Genomic DNA, 22,283 nt, shown 5'->3' with positions numbered 1-22,283 from the left:
AGCCCTGCCAATATCCACAGGTTTATTTCCTAGACTCCTAGGCACAAAAAAATCTCTTTAAAACTTATAACCTGTATTATATTTCAGAAGCAGGGAAGAGAAGTCAGCTATTACACAAATCTCTACAAGTTTAACCTTTTAAAATTAAGATATTTCAATTGTGCAACAAAGGCCAAAAAAAAAAAAAAAAAAAGNNNAAAAAAAAAAAAAAAAAAAAAAAAAAAAAAAAAAAAAAAAAAAGCATTAGAAAAAACACTTGGTTTACTGTAAACTTAGGTATTAAACTGGCAATGAATGAGAAACACACATTATCTGGTATCATACATGTACAGTTCACACACAAGAACCTTTGGTCTAACTTACTGGTTCCATGATAAAGGCCAAAAATATTTCTAGATTGAATTTAATTTTTTTCTAGATCTTTAAAGGGTTAATTAAAAGGACACTGATCTAACAACTGTCACCAAAATCCAAGTGAGAAACAAATGATAATGTGTATTTAGTTTCCTAAACTTTCTATTTATCAGCTCTTAAATTAAAAAAAAAATTCAGTTGTAGATGGACACATTATCTTTATTTTATTTATTTTTATGTGGTGCTGAGGATTGAACCCAATGCCTAATGCATGAGAGGTAAGCACCCTACCACTGAGCTACAACCCCAGGCCTGGCTCTTAAATTTTTAAAAACTCTTGCCTCATTTTAAAAAAGACTTAAGATTTTTTATCTTAAAGTTAGAAACAAAAATTTTATATGGAGACCTAAATGGAACTTTTGTTTTCAAACTTGTCTCAAGATGATGACAAACTGCTATTTCCAACTCTGGACTTCATAGTTGTTATAAATAAGTGACATATTCTCCCTTCTTTAAAGATGAAAACAAAACGACTACATCAGTTTTCTATTATTAAAAAGCCATGAACTCAATAACAAGTGTGATATGGTCTTTTAATACCAAGTTTAGTCTTTAAATCTTACTTGCCTACATATGAGATTTGAAAAAAGAGAAAGAAACAGATTCAGTGGGAGAATGTTTAATAAATGGTGTTGAGACAAATAGCTATCTGTTTCAATTAAAAATAAAATTAGATCCTTAAATCTTGCACCATATATAAAAATACATATATTATGATGGATCAAAGAGTAAAAAATAAAAATGCAAATACCCAAAACTCTACACACAATTTTAGGGGGCTATAGTCTCTCTAAAGCCCACCCATGGATCCCAGACTATTATATAGAAGAGGAATTGTTAACTAATTAGATGCATCTTTAAGATTAAATCACATGCAACAAATGAAGATAACACATTAACTCATTGTTATAACTTTATAAAATCTCCAAACTGGAACTAGAAACAGAAGCATGTCAATACAAATGAACAATGACTGAAAAAAAAAATACACCAATTTAAATAAGTTTGAGTGCAGACTGTACAAGTGTATCCATGTCTATTATCTGTTAGCCTTTTAGAAATATAAAATCAGCTAAATCTGTAGTACTTAAAGGTCAACATGTGCAATGGTATTCTCAAACTTGATTAAAATAATAAATACAAGTCATGTTTAATATGAGTAACTGCAACATACTTAAACATCTAAACATATCATAGGAATTCTATATTAAAATGCAATACTTTCACCTGCATTAGTCTCATACACAATGGAAAAATACTTGCAGATAATTAGCATTAAGAATGCAAATATATTTTTACTGTGGAAGAAAAATTATAGTAATAAGGTTAGAAATCATATATTTGCATAATCTACAATGATGCTGTAGACAGTCTACATTATGATATTCTATCCTGAAATGAAAAACAATATTTCAGTTTACAACAAATTTACTCAAGGCAAAATATTTTATTACAGAACAAGATTTTAAAGTAAGCAAGGCAACATTAGATCAACCAGTTTTTTTTTAATGAAGTGTAGTTTTAAAACTGTAATAAAGATGAACATAAATTCTAACATGCTCTTCTCTTCTTATAAATGGGATGATGTAGAAAAACAAAGCTTCAAAGTATATGGATTGGATCCATCTGTAAAAATTTAAAAATCAAAGTTAATTCAACATCACATCTTGAATTAGCAGAGAAAATAAAGAAGGAAAATTTGTACTTGCTCATATTTACTAAAGCTCCATGAGGGACTGTACTTTGTTCACTGCTACATTCTTACTGTTCCAAGCATTTAGAAGGCACTGAATTCTTTTTTAGTAAATTAAAAGCTAAATATTCACAAGACACTTCAGAGGATAAAAAGATTAATAATTGTTACTGTTTCCAAGGAGTTAACAATCCATACAATATCTTGAATATCTCATGTAACTTTAAAACATTGTTAAAACTTTCTATCGAAAATTAAGCCTGACTAACTATTTAAAATTTTGTCACTAAATAAACAATGATAGGAGGTATTTCTCTTATTTTTAACTTATGAAGGAAATTTTCAAATATACATGAAAATATATATTAGTTCCACAAGTTTACCACGTTGCTTCAATAACTGTCAACATTTGGCAGTATTATTTCATCTACCTACCCCTCACTTGCACTTTTGGGGGCAGGCTATTTTTAAATACTACAAATATATATTTATTATTTATGTTTATAAAATATAAATATATATTTATATTTCAGTTTTTTACAGACCTTTATATAATTTACTTATATGCAGTGCTGTGAATCAAACCCAGTGCTTCACACATGCTAGGCAAGTGCTCTACTGCTAAGCCATAACCCCAGCCCCTTAAAAATATCTTAACATACATTATTCTACCCATAAACCCTTCAGTGTGTATTGTTTTTCATGTGTCTGTTGTTTTGTTTTGTGGTAGGATCTCACTATACATATATATAGCCTAGGCTGGTCTCTTAACCCGTAAGTTCAAGTGATGCTCCCACTTCAAGCCTCACGATGGAATTACAGGTGTGTGGCACCATGCCCAGAAGCATGTAATGTTTTTCCTTAACTACCATTCATTAGTATACCTAGTAATTTAATTTTCCCTGTTATTTTATTTTTTGATTTTATTATTTTTTTAAATACACAACTTTTATTTTTAAGAAGTGAAATTTTAATACCCTATTTAGATCCAGGATCAAAGTAAATTATACAGCACACAGTTTCAAAGTTAAATTTAAATCTTTTTTTTTGTGATGCTGGGGATTGAACCCATGACCTTGTGCATGTGAGGCAAGCACTCTGCCAACTGAGCTACATCCCCAGCCCTTTAACTGTTCTTTACATGGCACCATTATGTTGACAATAAACAAAGAGAACGACAGTTTCACATGAAACAAATTAAAACAACGGAATACCATTTTTTTCATCTATCATACTGATAAAATCCAATGGGTATTTTCACAGGCCACAGGTGTTAATGTACACAGGCACAGCCTTTCTAAAGAGCAACCTAGCAACATTTTATCAAAAATATAAACTTTAGGGGCTGGGGATGTAGCTTAGTGGTAGAGTGCTTGCCTAACATGTGCAAGGTCCTAGGCTCCATCCCCAGCACTGCCAAAAAGTAATAATAATATTCCAAACTATCATTCATGGTTTATATTTCACTATCATTCATATGTTTATGCTCTTATGAGGATTATCAAAATATAAATTTTAATGTCCTACATTAAAAAATTGTTCTATAAATACAAATTTAAAAGTGTCACTATAGCCAGGAGTGGTGGTGCACACCTGTAATCCCAGGGATTGGGAAACTGAGGCAGGAGAATCACGAGTTCAAAGCCAGCCTCAGCAAAAGTGAGGTGCTAAGCAACTCAGTGAGACCCTGTCTCTAAATAAAAATATAAAATAGAGCTGGGGGTGTGGCTCAGTGGTCAAGTGCCCCCGAGTTCAATCCCCAGTGCAAAAAAAAAAAAGTCACTGTAAGCATTCTTATTACCAACAGAAATAACTCTGCTTGTTTCACCAGAGTTTTTGTCAGTGGAGAGATGGACAAAATAAAATGTGGTACATGTCTATGAATAGCTATGCTGAAAATGTTTCTAAAAATTTAAAAAGCAGCATTGTATGTGCCAATAAAGAAGTAGCTCTAAGACATATTAAATGAAAACAGCAAAGCATAGAAAAGTTATGTACAGAAGAACTATGTAAATTTTTTATAAGTAAGATGTTATATGCTGAAGAGGTAGAAGAAGGAGACCAAAAAAGGACGGAAGTTTAAAAAGCTTTAACTTTTATTTTGCACCTTTATGTACTGACTTTTCTAACATTACATTACTTTCCTTCAAAACAATCAACATGGATATGGAAGGCAGTCTCCCTGATGGCCCCAATGATCCCTACCTCATGGTATTCATACCCTTATATAGTCTCCTCCTAAATTGCACCATTGTCTGTGTGACCCAAAAGAATGCAAAATCAAATGATGGCAGGTCACTTTCAGCATGCAATTATTAAAAACAAAAACAAAAAACATCCAGAAAAACAAAACAAAAAACCCATACGTTTCTCTTATCTCTCTTTAATCACTCACTCTGAAGGAAATGAGCTACCAAAAATAGGCCAATTATGGCTTCAATGGACCTGCAAACATGAGTGAGCATAGAAGTGAATTTTTCAGCCCTTGCAAAGCCTTGAAATGACTGAAGACATTGACCTCCATTGTTGTCAATGTCACCTCCATTGACAACAATGGAGGTCAAGAGGATAGGAGCTATTCCCATATTTAACCATGAGACAAGTATCCAGGTGAAATAAAGCCAGATTATTAACCCTCAGAAAATTAAGATAATATGTCTGCTGTTTTAAGCTGCTAAATGTTATGGTCATTTGTTGTACAGCAAGAAATAAATAAAACAGGGTTTAGTTGTGGGATTCTATGCCCCCGCCCCCTTTTACCTTATTTGCAGTTTCTCTGTTTTTAAGGGGGGAAAAAAACAAGCAAACAACAACATGGGATGGGGTAGTACGCATACATAATACCATATACAAGGTCCTGGGTCTACTCCTTAGCACTGGGGAGCCAAAGGGCGCAGCAGATCAAACAACCCATTAAAAACATCTACTAAGTGTTACTTTAAAACTACTGGAGGGCTGGGGTTGTAGCTCAGTGGTAGAGCACTTGCCTCGCATGCGGGAGGCCCTGGGTTTGGTCCCTAGCACTCCATAAAAATAAAGATTAAAAAAACAAACAAACAAACAACAACAAAAAAAACTGGAGATATACCTCAGTTGGTAGAGTGCTTGCCTTGCATGCACAAGGCCCTGGGTTCAATCCCCAGCAAAACAAAAAAAAAATACTGTCAATGTTTCTGAAGGTAATTCCCAATAAATAATTAGGATACACACACACATAAAGGAACGTACTTACTTGGGACTCTTATCTGGTAGTGATTAAGTGCAGTAAGGGCTTCCACTGCATCAGTTTTGCATTCCCATTCCAACAGCCCAGAAAGTGTTTTGGCAGAAGCTTAAATAAAAAAGGAACACAAATCCAGTTGTTATTTTCCTGTCATCAATTTATCCAGAAAACTTTGAAAGAAGGAATGTTCACTTACGTTTTGCATCAAACACTTTATATTTGATGAATGTAAGAACTTCATGGTCATTACACAACTGCCAAAGAAAGGTAAAATTTCATTAAAAATATGGCCAGAATAATATCCCCCCCTTTTTTTGTGAGTTACCTAATTGCTCTGTAATTATTCTTTTCTTTCTTTTTTGTCTCTGAAGTCTTTATTCATTAATTCATCAGACTTTTATGACAACAATGGAGGTCAAGAGAATAGGAGCTACTCCAAGTTTGGGTAGGGAGCCCCTCCCCCCCTTAAAAAAATAATGAAATTCTATAAACTATGTAAATAACTTTTTTTGGGGGGGGGATACTGGGGATTGAATTCAGGGGCACTCAACTACTGAGCCACATCCCCAGCCTTATTTTGTATTTGATTCATGCTATACACTAAAACCACAGATTTGTTAATTGAAATATATATTATCCGAGTTGACTAGGATTTATTTAGTACCTAAGGTAGGGAAGAGAGTTACAGAAAATGTTTCCAAAGTATTTTTACAATAGGGAAGAAGTTAAGAATGTATAAAATGTTATGGGTGAGATTTAAGGTCATGATAAAATAACTTTCTGAATGCAGGAGTAAGAGTATCCCCTTTTAATTCTAACTTGCAAAAAGACTGAATCACAAATAAATAAAAGACTTAATCACAAATTCCTAATGGATACCAGAAGAGTATAAAGGTCAAAGAATAAACTATATGCCAAATACCTCCCCCCAAAAGAAAAGAGACTTTAAAGTGAGGCTAAAATATGATATAAATTTAATGCCAGGAAATGGCAACATTCTACACACATTTGCATTTCAGTGCCTACCTTTGTGAAGGTCTCTTCTGTGACACACAATGGAACATTATAATAATGCAGCACACATGAGGGTGGTTGGATAATATTCTTAGAAGCTTGGCCAGCACTTGTAAAGCGATTATTTTTGCTCATTGCAAAATCTTTGTAGCTACTTGTACCATCCTCCAGCTCAAATATCTGACTTGGAACAACTGAATGTTGTTTAGATACACTGAAGATTGGAAAGGAAAAAGATACATAATACACCTCGTTAGATAAAAAGCAACAGGTAGTATCAAAATGCTTGTATGTACAGCTATTTAAATATAGTACAGTCTTTGCTTGGTAGCCAGGGAATTGGTTCCAGAACCCCTCAAGGATAACAAAACCTGAGCATGCTCAAGTCCCCTATAAAAGATGGTGTAGTGTTTGCATATAACCTATGAACATCCTCCCATGTACTTTAAATCATCTCTAGATTACTAATACAGTATAAATAGTTGTTAGACTATATTTAGAGAATAATATTTTTTAAAACAATCTGTATACATTCAGTGTAGACACAATTTTTTTCCCAGATATTTTCAATCTGTGATTGGCCAAATTAGTGGATACAAAATTGTATTAAAATCTCTCTTACAGTTTAGGCACCAATTTGGAAAGAAAATCTATTGATATACTTTCATATTAGGTAACTAACAAAAAAACTTGCCTATTTTAACATGTTCTTTCATGATCACAAAACTAAAAATTAGGTATTGTAAACAGAATATGAATTATATAACCCTAAACTTGTCTAAAAGGATAATGTTACCACTGCTGCTAGTTTCATATGTGCTCTCTAAAATATTCTAAAGTTGAAATAAATGTCTCTAATAAAAGACAAGAATTTTAAAAAAATTTATCACTTAAGATAAATAATTACCAAACATTAAGTCTTTTCCCAAATAATTTGACATTATTAAGGTGTGTGACAGCTCTTTCTACAGCATACTCATCACCCATTTCTACCAGTGCTGTGCCAGGAATAGTCTTCATAAATTTTACCTGTAAATACAAAAATCCAAAAAGTGATCATTTAATTCCCTTTTACATAAAAGAATTTTAAAAAGATAGTATGATTTAATTGGTTAACCATTCAGCCATGAGACACCCTTAACTTTTATCAAAATCCAATAAAGTTGAAAACTGTAATTCTACTGTATAGCACAGTGAAGAGCACAGACTTATTTATTAATTCTGTGATTTGGGAACAATTCACTTAACTTGTCTGAACCACAAACTGTCCTGTAAAATTAACATAATGGTAATATCTAGGACTCATTCTACACTCATCAATATTTATTCATTCAACAAATATCAATGTGTTCTTATAAGTACAGTGCTAGGTACTGGCAATTTAATGGTGAACACAATCTTCTTGAACCTAACAGTCTAGTAGGTAGATCAGAAATTTCAAAGCAAATAATAACTACGAACTATACGGAGTTCTGTTAAGGTAATAAACATAAAATATAAAACGGCCTGAGATAGCATGGTCAATAGGAATTGCAATGTAAGAGCAGTTTAAAAAACAAACAGTATACTTGAGTTTTCATAACATCTTGGGCAGAGATCATACGTATCTCTCGGTATTCCAATTTTAGTATTTAATGTTGTAAAAACTAGGTGAAAGAAAATGTGATAAATATTTCAGCATAATGCCTAGTCCTTAAGAAGTCCCTAAATAATTAAGTACCACTAACATACATGATACCTTGAAAATACTTCTTTCTTACATGTCTACCTCAAGGGAATACTGAGAACCTATTTATAAGACATATTCAATTATCAGATTTATTTCCATTAGTTTATTAATGTTAATGTGACATAGTGTCTTTACACTACATCTGTACTTAGAAAAAATTTAGTAGCAATATTTTTCAGCTTATTTGAAATCATTCTTCTTGTGGACAAAATTCTCCCTTGATTTAATCCAATTATATACAAAAAAATCTAATAGTGACTAAGTGTATATACTTCTTATACTGGTAAATCTCCCCAAAAAAGTCAGGAAAAATTAACTATATCTAGGTCTTTAAAGGATTATGATACCTTGAGTATAATGTGTAATAATGTGTCATTTTAATTTTAAAAATATTTGAGATGTGGAGTAAAAGATATTAGAATTGTCCGATAACATGCAGAAAAACTTAAGTTTTATTCAAAAAAGCAATTTGGGTTTCTCAATCACAAAATTACTTCCCAACATAAAGACAAAGACAATTAAAGATGTAGATTAAACTGCCTGAGTATGGTTGTCTACATAGCTGAAAAGCACAAACAGAAAAATAGTACTGTAATAAAATATAAAATACACATTAAGCCCATGGAAACATGCAGTTCCTAAACTTTAAAACAACCTGGTCTAAGAAAAACGTCTGTGAAAAAAAAAATTTTAATCTATTCTCCCCAATGTTATTAAATCTACCCCATTATATAAGCAGTTATATAAGCAGAAATATCCAAAGTGCTGTCCCTCAGACCAAATGTGGAATTTTCTTTCTCTTCTATTTTTTAATATAATTAAATAATGAAGAAAAATGTTGTTTCAGAATTCAGAAGAGTTCCTTCCAGATCAAGGAGACTTGAGAATTAGTGAACTAAAAATAAAAACTAAGAGTACCAACTTTTCAAGTCATGCTCTCCTCCCACACACTTGTGACTCACACGCTTGTATTCTCTTTTCATTGTGAAAAGAACATTTAAAAAAAGAACAGACAGAAAACAGCATTACTACAGTATTAAAACATTCTATCAGAGTAGGTCAGTTTCCAATACTGATGGAGCACACTGGTCCCTGGAAGATACTCATACCATTGTTTAGGAAGTACATAAACCTTAGAATTCTCCCAAAATGCAAGACTTCTGCACAAGCTCTTTAGACATGTTTATTTATACCTAGCTCTGTGAAAGTTAACTGCCCTTTTAAATTCTATAGTTCAACATGGTAAGTGCTAAAATTTCTTTGAAGTGATCAAATATACAGATATAACTTGACTAATAACAGACCCACTGTTAAAATTGTTACTTATATCGTTTAAGCAAACTTAGAAGTCTTATCAACACAGCAGACTAGAGAAAATCAGTTGTCTACCCTCATCATGTAATTGACTTGGAGTTGTAGCTTGCTACCACTTCACAGCATTATAAAAACAATATTATACTACATATCACTAGCATGGGAAAAGATGAGAAATCAAAATTTGATGTACTATTTCTATTGAATGCATATCACTTTCACACCATCGTAAAGTTGAAAAGTCCTAAGTCAAGCACTATTAGTTGAGAACTATCCATAAAGGGTTTATGGCCAGAATATTCTAGTAGCTGATTAAATTACTGCTTTGAACTTCTATATTAGTTATTTAAAAAATTTTTTTTTTAGTACCAACAACTTATACTTATCATTTAGCAACAAAAAATAATTTCTGAAATTCATACATAATGGATTTTTAGCTTGTGTGAGTCACTCCTGAAAAAGACTTGGATGCTTCTGATATAAGGAAAAGACATATATTGAATGCCTCTTCAGAATGACTACTAAATACTCTAGCAAAGAAACTAACATAAAATGAAACTCACCTTTTCAATATTTCCATATAAGCAGAATAGGTTGAAGACTCTTGAACAATTCATTTTTAGTTGATGTAATCCACTAACCATTACAACTGAACCAGAGGGATTTCCTCCATGCATATAAGAAGAAGAAGCCTGTGGTAATGGATATGCAACAAGCTCAGGTGTATCTCGAGAGCCCATTCTGTAACGACTTGGTAAAGGCAACAGTGGACCATGGGATCCTAAAAAAATGACCAAAACAAAAAACAAATAAAACACATACACATAGTTCCATTTGTAAATACTTCAATAGATGAACGTCAGATAAAACAAAAGGATGTTTTTTTCCCCCCGTTTTAGTGCTATAGATTGAACCCAGGGCCTCAGACATGCTAGGCAAGTGCTCTACCACTGAGCTATACTCCCCATCTCCCCAAAATAAACTCTAAATATTACCTAGTTTTACATACATCCAAAAACATAAAGTGTATGAGTAGGAATAAATAAACTGTGGGAAATTAATAAAATCTTCATTTGTATTGGATCCAATATACACTGATCTGTACCTATATACACAGGCTACCATTTTTAAAAATATAAATTTATAGCCTAACAAAAAATTATATGGGATTAGGCTCTGGGGTTGGGGGGAGCCAATGTAAAACTCTGGGCCACTGTATGTAAATTATGCCTCAAATTTTAAAAATTGCCAATGTACTATAAAAAAAGTATACAGTAAAACCTAGGAAGTAATCTCTATACAGATATAACAAAAAGAACATCTTTAGTTCCATAAAAAGTTGTCTCCTTGAATACAATGCACAATAATGTATTTTCAGGTTAGTATTCTATTCTAATTTTGTTTTAGGAAACTAAAACCTGTTTGGCATCTAATATCGGTGTCTTATCATTCTGTAACCTCCATTTTTAAAAAAAAACACCATCAAGAACCCAGCAGGAATTAATGTCTGAATATCTAAAACTGATGTCACAGAAACAGAAACATACAAACCTACATCCCAAACTAAGAATCCCTCAATAAGACTGAACTTGCTAACTTTGGTTTAAAACAATTATATCTTACTTTCCCATCTACAATTTTTAAAAAAATTTTCTTGTTACTTGAAGTAACAACAACAACAAAAAACTAGAGTGTAAAATAGAATAAGTGTGTGTGGCGAAACAGTGATACTAAAAATTGGCATAGAGCACACTTACAGTAACAAGAGGCAGAATAACTCATAAGTACCAAGTAAGATAAAGACATGTAGCTTAGAAACATAAGCCCTACATATCTTAGGTACTCCCGAGAAGTGATTATAGAAGCACAGTCTGGATGTATGAAAAGATCCTCCTGATGTATTTAAAAAAAAAAAAAAACAAAAACAACAACAACAACAACAAACTAATACAAAAACTCAAGTCCTTCCCTTGTTTCTCAAGAAAAGAATGTAATGCCACTGACTTTCATTCTTACTTAGAACTATTTATTGTCTACTAATTGAGTACTAAGATCTACAAAATTTGATATCCATAAAATGCTATTAGAGATTATGGTGAAGTTCAATTTTCAGTTATCCTAAATACAACTGCTATTTATAGCAACACAGCAACACTACTGAGCATACATATACAAATAAAATGTGAATTTCTGCAACTTTGGAGAATACTTATCAATGCATCATCAGTGTTACCTTAAATTGTTCACTTTTTAAAACTGCTCTTACAAGTGATAGCTTATCAAAACAATTTAATATAGCTTGTGGTGTATAAACTACTAGCTATTATACATATTTTGGCTTCTAACTCAAGATGGTTATACCATGGTTCAAATATCAATCATTCTTCCTTTTGCAAAAGTATATATTCCTATTATATTGCCTCCCCGTCACTGCCATTTGTTTTACTCCTCACTATAATCACTTTTTTCATGAAGTAGAAAAGACCTGTAGTCGAAAACTTTACTCTGCTTAAGTTGGCTAAAATCTAAATACTTTGAGATCTACTGTTCTAGGTAACAACCAAAGTGAGTACAAGAGAATAAATCATGCTTGTAATTATGACCTTGAGCCATCAGAATTAAAATTATGTTTGTTATCTACACTGTTTAAATTGTTACTTATATCGTTTAAACAAACTTAGAAGTCTTTAAAAAGCTTGCTATACTAAATATATATCAGGTATTTAAAAAATCCACTTATGTGAGGAAATGCTATATAAACAGCATTACTAACATTTTGAAGGCATTTCTCATTTTTCAAAACTTTTAAAAAATCTTCAGTCCAGAAACCACATCAAAAGATGCTAGCAATTAATATACAAACTTTTCTTGGGCTCATAGTAAGTATATTGATATTCACTTTTTCTAATGTTTAAGTATAAACTTCTAATCTGTTCATCTCATAGGGCTAGACTCCCCAAATTGAAAAGATTTAAAGAATTGTGACAACATAGATTTTATATTGCTATAATAAACCAATGAATATGCTTAATCTAATGAAACCTATGGGTCTTGACTCAATTTTTTCTACTTCCTCTTTCTTTTAGACTATTACAGGAAAAGCCACTCATGATGTGACCCCAAAATGCAAACAAAGCTCTTCTGCTCTTCTCTTGGCTAAAGGGATGCAGTTAAGATCCACAAAATTTGTAAAAATTTTTATCAGTACCACTCATCCATTTCTTCCTACTTCCTCATCTTACTTCTTCTCTACCACTTTTTATTCAGACTCTGTTTCCTCTTTTATACTCCTAGGAGATAGAACAAATTAACTTCAGAGTTCAATGCCTTAATAGACACAGCTCAGAATGGATGCCCTGACACAACCATCTCCCCTCAGGACTCTCCAGAACCTCAATGATCTCTATTTAACAACTTGTCATTCCAAAGAATTTTGCCCTTCTCTTTATATAAGCCTACATTTTAAAATTTACTCCCACATACAATAAATCAGGACATGAAATTATCAAAGAATTTCACAGTAGGCTGTTTTTTAAAATAAAAGGCTCTTGTAGGGCATGTAATATAGTTTATATAATTTTTCAGTAAAACATTTTGTAAAGAAACAAACTTGAAAACCTATACTATGAAAATAATCAGTTTTAACACAACAGTAAAGTTCCTTTTCCTTCATTTATTCTTTCAGTTTTTCTAGTCCCCTTTGGCAAAACATTCAGCCAATTTTTAGCTTTCAGCTGACTGCCATTGACATATTTAACTCTACAACTATTCTACAAACTAGTAATTAGCAATTTTTGTAACCTTCCATTACGCAAAGCACAACAGGCTCTCAGCCAAGTGTTTCTTTACTGCAGGACCAGAACCACTCAGACAACCATATTTAATATTAATTCTGTTAGACAACAACTAATAAAAATGATTAAGGAACACACTCACTAAAACTTGTACTAAGACTTCCATTCTGTGACATACTATTTTGACATATAGCAGATCATTTCAACCTTCTGTGCCATATAGACTACTAGGGAACCTTGAACATAAATATATCACACATGATAAGGAATAATAAAGCTCACACCTTCACACCTAAGAATTGTCATTAAATCAAATACATAAGCAATTTGAAAACATTCAGTACAACAGACATCAGGAGTTTCTCAATGAAAAATCCCAAGAGTACTTTTCAGCAATTTATATTTCCTCCCACTTTGTCTTGTATTTTAGCTGTAATGCACAGAATAGGCAGGGGCAAAATAACTACCACTAAAAACTAAAAAAAGAACTTGAAAACAATTTATATCAAGTTAAGTCTTATCAATAGCAATCTGCAACATCTACATGGAAGAACAACAGTTTGAAGCCTAATTAAAAAAAAAAAGATTATTATTCTAGGTTTCATAATCTTAATTATCAACACAGCAAACAAGAGCTGAGAAGTTTTAAAAGGGGAATTAAAACTTAAGCAAACCCAAATACCAACAGTAGAACTAAGAATCTAAACAGAAGCAAGCTTTGTCTTTGACAAATACCCCATTCTTTCGCCTCTATTACTCAAAATTTCTCTTTGCTCATAACTACTGAAGAAAATAAACCTACTGATCAATACTCCTTTTTGGTCCTCTTTCTGGTCAAAGCCCATTACAAATCGAAATCAAACCAAACAAAATATAATGGCAAACAGTTTTCAATCCCCAACCAATAGCTCTCAATTTATCTCAATGACTATTTGGTATATTAATATCCTAAGAAAACAAGGGATTTGGGACAACTTCTTGGGAGTACATTTTAAGGAACTGATCCCATATAAATCAAATCAGATGAGCAGGAAAAATTCAGAGACAAGAAATGTGCCATTCTTCATCAGAAATGCAAAAATTCTAATAGTTCATCTGTACTACCCTCCTTCTGCCTTGACAAACTTACCATAGCCATCATGTCTAAACGAAGAAGGGTGTTCTCCCAAAATGGCTTGTCTCTGGCGACCCTTTCCTCTATCTGACACAAAAGTAGAAACATGGTTTTAACAATTTTGATCCAAGTACTTCACAGAGTTCTCACATGGGAAACACCCACTCAAAACATCCATTATACTTCATAAAAGAAATGTGACTCCTGGTTAACTTTAAACATCCATTCATATCCAATTTAAATACAAACACCAAAAGTTTAAGAAAATAATTCTATCTAACAAATTCCACTTAACTTGAAAATATCTTTTTGGCAAATGCCAAATACAATCACACTTCAAATTTAAGGGAAGAATAGATACTTTGCAGAAAATGAATGTACACAATGCTAGAGGTTGACACTGTACAGAAGGTTTTACCAATACATGTCTTTAAAACAAGCTTTAAGTGCAGTACTTTTGAAAGACAGTACCTGAATCATACTATTAGCTTCAACAGCAACACATTTTCAAAGTGGGCTTCTTTCAAGAAGTTTCAGCATAAGCCAACAACAACCTGTATTACATGGTTTCACAATCAGTAAACACAGAGTATTTATATGTATATACACATATTTACAAACACCTACTGACTTGAGAGCTGAAAATTTTCACGTCACTAACTCATATTATCTCAGATAGGTCATTGTCTATAGACCTTAACACCAGGCAGAACTATGAGCAACCCCCAAACTTTTAAGTATGCCAAGATAAAACTAACCAAGGGGGCTACATTATTGGATGAGAATACTACAATACTCTAAAGGATAATTTTTATTCTAGCTACATTTTCAGGAAAGGCATGCCAATTTCCCCAAATCTCGAGGCATCAATAAAAAATTGGTTGTTGAGATTTCTAAAACAGCACTTCCTATCTTAAATAGAGAATTAAAAAAAAAAAAAATCATTGTACAATACTTTTTAGAAAAGTCTGCTGATCATTCCAATCTCTGAAAATTCAGAGGGAGGCTTTTCATATATCCTTAGTCACCTAAACAAATCAGGTTTATGGGAGATGAGAAATAGTTTAATATTCACTTCAGTCTAGTGAAGTATAGTTTTAATTACCTATTCTAAGTTATCACAACACTGAAAGGGACTAAGGAGATTATCCAGTTCAATATAAAAACATCCCTATTATTTGGGACCATTTAGCCTCTGTTTACCCAATATCAGTAAACAAAACAACTTACTACCTTCCCTTATTTTTTCAAATACCCTATATTGTGGGAAAATTAATTTTTATATTGAGTAGAAACTGACACTTTACCCACATTCTAACGTTTGTAACCTCATAGTCTTTGAAAACTCTTCTAAATACCTGAAAAGCTATTGTGACCCTTCCCTCATTTTCCCAAAGCATTGTTTCTCCAGTCTAAATATTCAGTTCTTTTTTTTTTTTTTTTAAATCAAATGGCATCCACCATCTCTCATCATTTAAGTCTGAATCATCTTGAATCAATTCAGTCTGCCAATTCCTTCTGGTACTGTTCCTTTACTTAAGCATAGCCATCAAACACTAAATACAATTCCTTATATACTCTAGGAATATTAAAACCAAAACCACCATAATGTCTTCATGGCTCAATTTTATTGATAAGTTAACAGTGCTATAAAGGAAAGAAAACTAGGTTGGGAACCAGAAGATTCCAACTTAATCACTAATTTGATGTGTTGTCACAGAAACAATCTTCATAAAATGAAGGAATTAAGAGTAGATGATTTCCAAGGTATCTTTCAGTCATACATTATTTTTAATAATTCATTACTTGAAGTATATTCTACCTAAAACGAAGTCACATAAAATAGAAGCAGAAGAATCCAACACTGAATATATCAGTCTATAATAATTAGGGCTGAATAGGATAATTTTAAATGAAAAAAAAAATGTAAAGAGTTCTTTTTTTTTTATAGAAAAAGATATATAATAAAGGTATTTATTTGGACAGAACAGATAAACAGGTTCAATGATCTATCCATTTGAGTGCAAGCTAAGATCACTACAGAAAAAAAAAAAATATGAAAACTGCCATAGGCTTGCCAGAAAATTACCTGTCTGTAAGAAATTAGAAGACAAGAGCTTTTCCCTTGAAAGCATCAAGAAAATTGTTTTCATCCTTTAATTAATTGTATTTCACTATTTGTATTATCTGCCTTACACATTTCTAAACAGATTATCTGACTAAAAATGTGTGAAAAACTATGCTGGTTTTATGTAAACTCCAGACCTTTTAAAGAATACATATAAATGTTGTTAAAATCTAAAAATGTTTTGAGACAATAAGAAAAATGCAACCAAAAAAGCACTACACTTCAAATAAGTAAACAAAAATCAAAACTCAGTGTTCAGTAACTGACTATAAGCTGACAGAAGTGAGAGATTTCTCATCAACCACTTGCCTTGTTGTTTGAGTACTAAGGCTTTGTTTTCCAATATTGGATTGAACTGAACCAAGCCTAGGCCAAGCAGATTTCCATTAAGTAGTGAAAATCTGGGGGTCTAGCCAAAGCTTCATTAAAAAACAAACCTATTTACAACCCCATGCAGAAGGCAAGATGATTTTCCAGAAATTGTGAGTTAAAGAAGCCAATCATCCCAAAGACCTAAATATTTGAACATGCAAAGGATCATCACATTGTCTTTTTTTTTTTTTTTGCTAAACAGTACGTGCACTAAAGCGTACCCACTGCCCAAGATATTTTGGATGCCATGATTTTTTTTTTCTAGTTGACTTTTATACATACTCATCTTGAGTTTTTCCAACACATGGTTCAAACACAGATATTGTAGTTGAGATGTAGCCAATACTGCAGCCCCCTTGTTTTTACAAGATCCACATTTTAATTTGTATATTCCAGAATTGCCACACAGTTAGTTGAACAATTTTATGAAATTTATGCTCATGAAATTTAGCATTTATAGGCTATAGATGAATATGCATCTCAAATGAAATGCTCTCATTTTTTCAGATTTATCAAGTTTAAATATATTCTACCTTGAACAGACATGTTACTTTCACCTATATTTGAAATGTCAAAATTTCTAGTTACACAAATTAACATAAGTGATAACCTTAAATTGTTACAAAACTGACAACTTATGAACAGTCACTTTACAAAAATCAAACCACACAGAAAAACATCTTTTACATATAATGCACCTCTTCATTATGTTAGAATTCTGTTCAATGACCACAATTGAGGGGGGAAAAAAGTATACTTAAGTGCAGCAAGTATGCACCTCTCTTTCTTTTTGGTATTTTTTGGGTGCTGGGATCAAACACAGGGCCTCGCACATGCTATGCATGTGCTTTACCATTGAGCTCTACCCCCGGCCAAGTGTGCACCTTTCTAATCCACGTATCTTTAGTATCTGTGTGGATTGGTTGAGCATCATCAATTTCCAAGATCTGTTGATAAATTGGCCCTGCTTATTTGCCAATTAACAACTTGAATCTAAGCTGCAAACAGTTACAGTAATGGGCATCAAGATTTACAACATTGTAGATAAAAGTCTAGTTTCCGTTGGTGAAAAGTCTAAAATTCTACAACTGAAACCTTAAGGGAAATCAGACCAATATATACATACAACTTGAATAAATGGGCACAGTCTATCATGGTGTTCATCCCATGCAAGTCTGAAGTACTGTTAAGTGTCCTTCTTTAAAAACTTGGGGTGATGGTGCATGCAGTATGCAGTCAAGGTGAATTGCAAGTCTGAGTTTTTTCAGAGGGCTTTTTGCTGATGCCGATGTTGTGCATGATGAAGTGTAGAGTCAGCCTGTTGGAGTCCTCTATCCTTCTTAATGCCTCGTCCAGCTTGGGGGAAAAGTCCTTTCCATAGAGAAGCAGTGTGCAAGTTTGCAGTTTGTAAGGAATATTCTGAATCAGTTTTCTCTCCTCCAAAGAGAGAGAGCTGCTTGGAGAAATGCAAGTCCTTGAACTGCGGGCGTGCCTGTATGTGTGGGCTTCTTGTTGAACTAAATATAAATAGCTCAGTACATACCAGTAGGGGGCACTAATGTTCAAGGTTATTTTCCAGCATTACATGGTCTTTTGCAACAAAAGCATTCACCAACCAAATTTTCATTTGAATTAACTAGCTCATCTCAGGAACAGGAATCTAACTGCATGTAAAATTTGTCAGCAGATGTAAGTATATTCTAAAATGCATAGAATACCTACCTCGTCTTCCCAAATATGGTTTAGTGTAGTCCCAACTGTCATTGTCATTCCTAATAACATTTAGACGAGTTGGCTGTCAAGATTGAAAATAAAGTAAGTTTAAACTGTATTTCCCAAAGCATAAATATTTCTTTGGTAAAGTATTGGAAAAATATTTACCCTTGCATATTCAATTTTTAGTGTGCAACATCCAGCATATATATCTGCTCCATTGAGTGCTGCCTTAGCTTTCTGTGCACAAAGGACTGATTCGAACATAAGCTCTATTAAGGAAATTTGGTTCAAAGTATCTGATATTTAATCATTCTTCACTATCAAAGAAAAGGTAATAAAAATAATCAGAAATAACTCTTTAATTCTAGAAATATTTTGCCAAATAAAATTTCTAGACAAATTTTGATAGAATTTATTTTTAATATCAAGAGTACCAAACAAAACAAAACAAACTATCCATAGTAATCCTGCTAAGTAGACTTTGTAAATTGGGGAATGAGCAGAAAAACATTACAAAGAACCAAAGTAATACAAAAATGAATAACAAAAAAATATATATATGTGTGTATGTACACACATACACACACACACACACACACACACACACACATTTTTTGGTACTGGAGATTTAACTCAGCACTTGACCACTGAGCCACATCCCCAGTCTATTTTATATTTTACTTAGAGACAGGGTCTCACTGAGTTGCTTAGCGCCTCACTTTTGCTGAGGCTGGCTTGAACTCTTGATCCTCCTGCCTCAGCCTCCCAAGCCACTGGGATTACAGGCATGCACCATCGCACCCAGTGCAATTTTATATATTTTTGAGAAGGCAAAGTTTTATAATCACTTGACTAGTTTTACTGGTTTTTAAAAATTATTGAAGTTCACAATTTAAAAAAAATCAAATCAATAAAGCATATGAAAAAGACCAAAAGCAAAAACATTTTGCCAGAAGCACGCACTGCTAAAGATTTCACTGTATAGCCCTACCTTTTCTATGCATGCCCATACACAGATAGGTGGAGGTTTTTTTTTTTTTTTTTATGAGCTTCTATTATATATACCATTTTGCAACTTGCTTTTTTCAAAGTATAAAAAATTCAACAAAGTAGATTTTCCACAAAACCATGACTACTTAAAAGGTTCAAAAGAAAGGTAAAAAAGACTCTAGTGACTCTAAAGTTTTGCTACTTCCAAACTATTTTAAGAGGAGAGTCAGTGAAGTTCATTAGGGATAAACTTCAAAAGGTTGAAGTGTACCAACTGCAAAAAATAAAAATATATTAAAAAAAAAAGGTTGAAGTGTATATATATAAACAGTGATACTGCACAATGTGAGATGAAGTATATAATGTTTTATGGCACCAAGTTATTCTTATCAAAATGGTAAAATTCTCTATGGGCATGCAGTTTCATTTTTAAAATCTAAGCCAAGTAGACTTTTGTAGGAAGAAAAAGTAAACACCTTTTGTCTAGTAACACTTAAGTAGAAAACAGTAAGATCTAATATGAATTACACAGTAATCATATATATTAATATCAAATTAACAAATAAAGGATATTCAACCATTGCTTGTATTCCATTTCTCTTGAATATAACAATGCGTTGTACTTTCCCAACAGGGTTGCATACCGTATACAAAACATCCTATGAAAAAAAAAAAAAAAAGATTTCTTCATATTTTACTTTCAGAAAAAAAAATTTAAACCATACTCCATTTTGTTTTATCTAAAAACCAACAATTTTCAAGATGTCATTCTTATTAATTATTGATTTTTTTTTTAAAAAATGCATGGTGTTGGAGATGGAGCCCAGGGCCTCCTCACACATGCTAGGGCAAGTGCTCTACTACTATGCTATATCCTCAGCTCCTAAATTAATTTTTCAAAATTAGTTTAAAATTTTTTAATAAATTTCAAGTCATTTCCTCACCTACACAATATACCAACATTAGAGGAGTTCCAATGAAACATTTGAGAAGCAGTATGCCTATTTTATCTCATAAAAAAATAAATAATGAGAATTCATTTTAACAGTTGACTAAAATAACCTCTGGCCAAAACATAACTAATAAACCAAAACTGTAACTAATTGTTATTTTTCCAAATGCAACTCTGAAGTATTTAATATTATCAGCAGTTGAATTATAATAATAAATACTTATTAAGGGAGGATTAGAACTCTGATATTCGTTTTAAGGGACAATAGCTCTAAAGACAAAAGGAAAATCATTCATATAGTGTTGTATGTTACCAAACAAGATGCCCAAGTCATCTAAGAGAAATCTCAATACACACTGAGGAATAATTATTCAATTTTCAAGAAATTTCTGAGCAGTTGTAATTACACGGCTGTACTGTTAGGCACTAGGGATTTAAAAAAAAAAAAAAATCAAAGTACATAATACCAAATTAGTTTTATTCTTTTTCCTTAAACACCAAATGCTATAAATATATGTATACTATTATTATATTAATATTTTTAAATACACAAATACACAATGTCTAATTAAATGTAAAGAGTTATCTTATGCTTAGCTTTAAGTTCATGTCCCCACATCATATGCCCATGCTAGAAATCATACCAACTAAAGGTTCCCTCACTGTGATATTCTAGTTATTATAAAAATCAAGGGTCACTGTCACTAGTTTACTATGAAACAAACATGATTATTAAGAATTCAACTGGTTCAGCCACCATTTGACCCAGCTATTCCTCTTATTGGACTATACTCAAAGGACCTAAAATAGCATACTACAGGGACACAGCCACATCAATGTTTATAGCGGCACAACTCAAAATAGCTAAACTGTGGGGCCAAACTAGATGTCCTTCAGTGGGTGAATGGATAAAAAAATGTGGCATTTATACACAATGGAATATTACTCAGCACTAAAAAAGAACAAAATCAGGCATTTGCAGGTAAATGGATGGTGTCAGAGAAGATTATGCTAAGTAAAGTTAGCCAATCCCCAAAGCAAATGCCAAATGTTTTCTCTGATATAAGGGGGAAGACTCAAAGTGGGATAGGGAGGGAGAGCATGGGAGGAAGATTATTTCTAGATAGGGAAGAGGGGTGGGAGGGAAAGGGAGGGGGAAGAGGAATAGCAAGGATGGGGGAATATGATGGTCATCATTATACAAAATGCATGTATGAAGATTTGAATTTGGTGTCAACATATACAACATATACAAGCAGAGATATAAAAAATTGTGGTATGTGTATTAAGAATTGTAATACAAAAAAAAAGTACATGTATGATGGCATAATTCAGCGTGAACATATATATACAGAGTTACGAAAAATTGTGCTGTATATGGGTAATAATGAGTGTAATGCATTCAACTGGTTCAGGACATGAATCCTTTTTAAAAATTCTACTAATAATTATACCTTTTAAAAGGATTACAGGGGGGCTAGGGCTGTGGCTCAGTGGTAGAGCACTTGCCTTTCACATGTGAGGCACTGGGTTCAATCCTCAGCACCATAGTAAAAAAAAAAAATGTAATAATAATAATAAAAGGATCACAGGGAGTTTTGAGTAAATCAAAGTAAGTCAAAGATAGGTTTTTAACAAGCTATCTCAAAATAACACAATTATGTGCATCTTACTGTATTACTGTCATTACCTGGTAGATGCTCTTATACATATTCTAGCATATGAGTAAAAGAGATTTCCTGGACCATTTCCAGCAAGTCTATTTATAATCCCATATTATTGGAAACAAAACTGATACATGATAAGTAATAAAAAATTTTAATGTGCCTA

At 32.5% G+C, this 22,283-nt stretch overlaps 1 protein-coding gene across 3 annotated transcripts in view; it reads right to left on the bottom strand.

The window, feature by feature from the left end:
* Positions 1-1,017: 1,017 nt before the first annotated feature.
* Positions 1,018-22,283, bottom strand: part of Hnrnpll (heterogeneous nuclear ribonucleoprotein L like) — a 35,568-nt gene continuing 14,302 nt past the window's right edge. For 2 of the 3 annotated variants that reach the window (XM_048804529.1, XM_015479745.2), the window contains 10 exons: positions 20,075-20,160; positions 18,677-18,773; positions 18,518-18,590; positions 14,311-14,382; positions 9,951-10,168; positions 7,252-7,373; positions 6,357-6,558; positions 5,527-5,584; positions 5,340-5,438; positions 1,018-2,040 (listed from right to left, as the gene is read on the bottom strand). In XM_048804529.1, the coding sequence (XP_048660486.1) occupies positions 1,985-2,040; positions 5,340-5,438; positions 5,527-5,584; positions 6,357-6,558; positions 7,252-7,373; positions 9,951-10,168; positions 14,311-14,382; positions 18,518-18,590; positions 18,677-18,773; positions 20,075-20,160 (1,083 nt within the window). In that variant the 3' untranslated portion in view covers positions 1,018-1,984. The remainder of the gene's footprint in view (positions 2,041-5,339; positions 5,439-5,526; positions 5,585-6,356; positions 6,559-7,251; positions 7,374-9,950; positions 10,169-14,310; positions 14,383-18,517; positions 18,591-18,676; positions 18,774-20,074; positions 20,161-22,283) is intronic. The other variant, XM_048804530.1, reaches the window with a different exon arrangement.

The sequence above is a fragment of the Marmota marmota genome, unplaced genomic scaffold (assembly GCF_001458135.2).
Source record: "Marmota marmota marmota unplaced genomic scaffold, marMar, whole genome shotgun sequence".
NCBI classification, from domain to species: domain Eukaryota; kingdom Metazoa; phylum Chordata; class Mammalia; order Rodentia; family Sciuridae; genus Marmota; species Marmota marmota.
The sequence above is the reverse complement of the archived record's forward strand: the minus strand, read 5'-3'. Positions and strand labels throughout refer to the sequence as shown.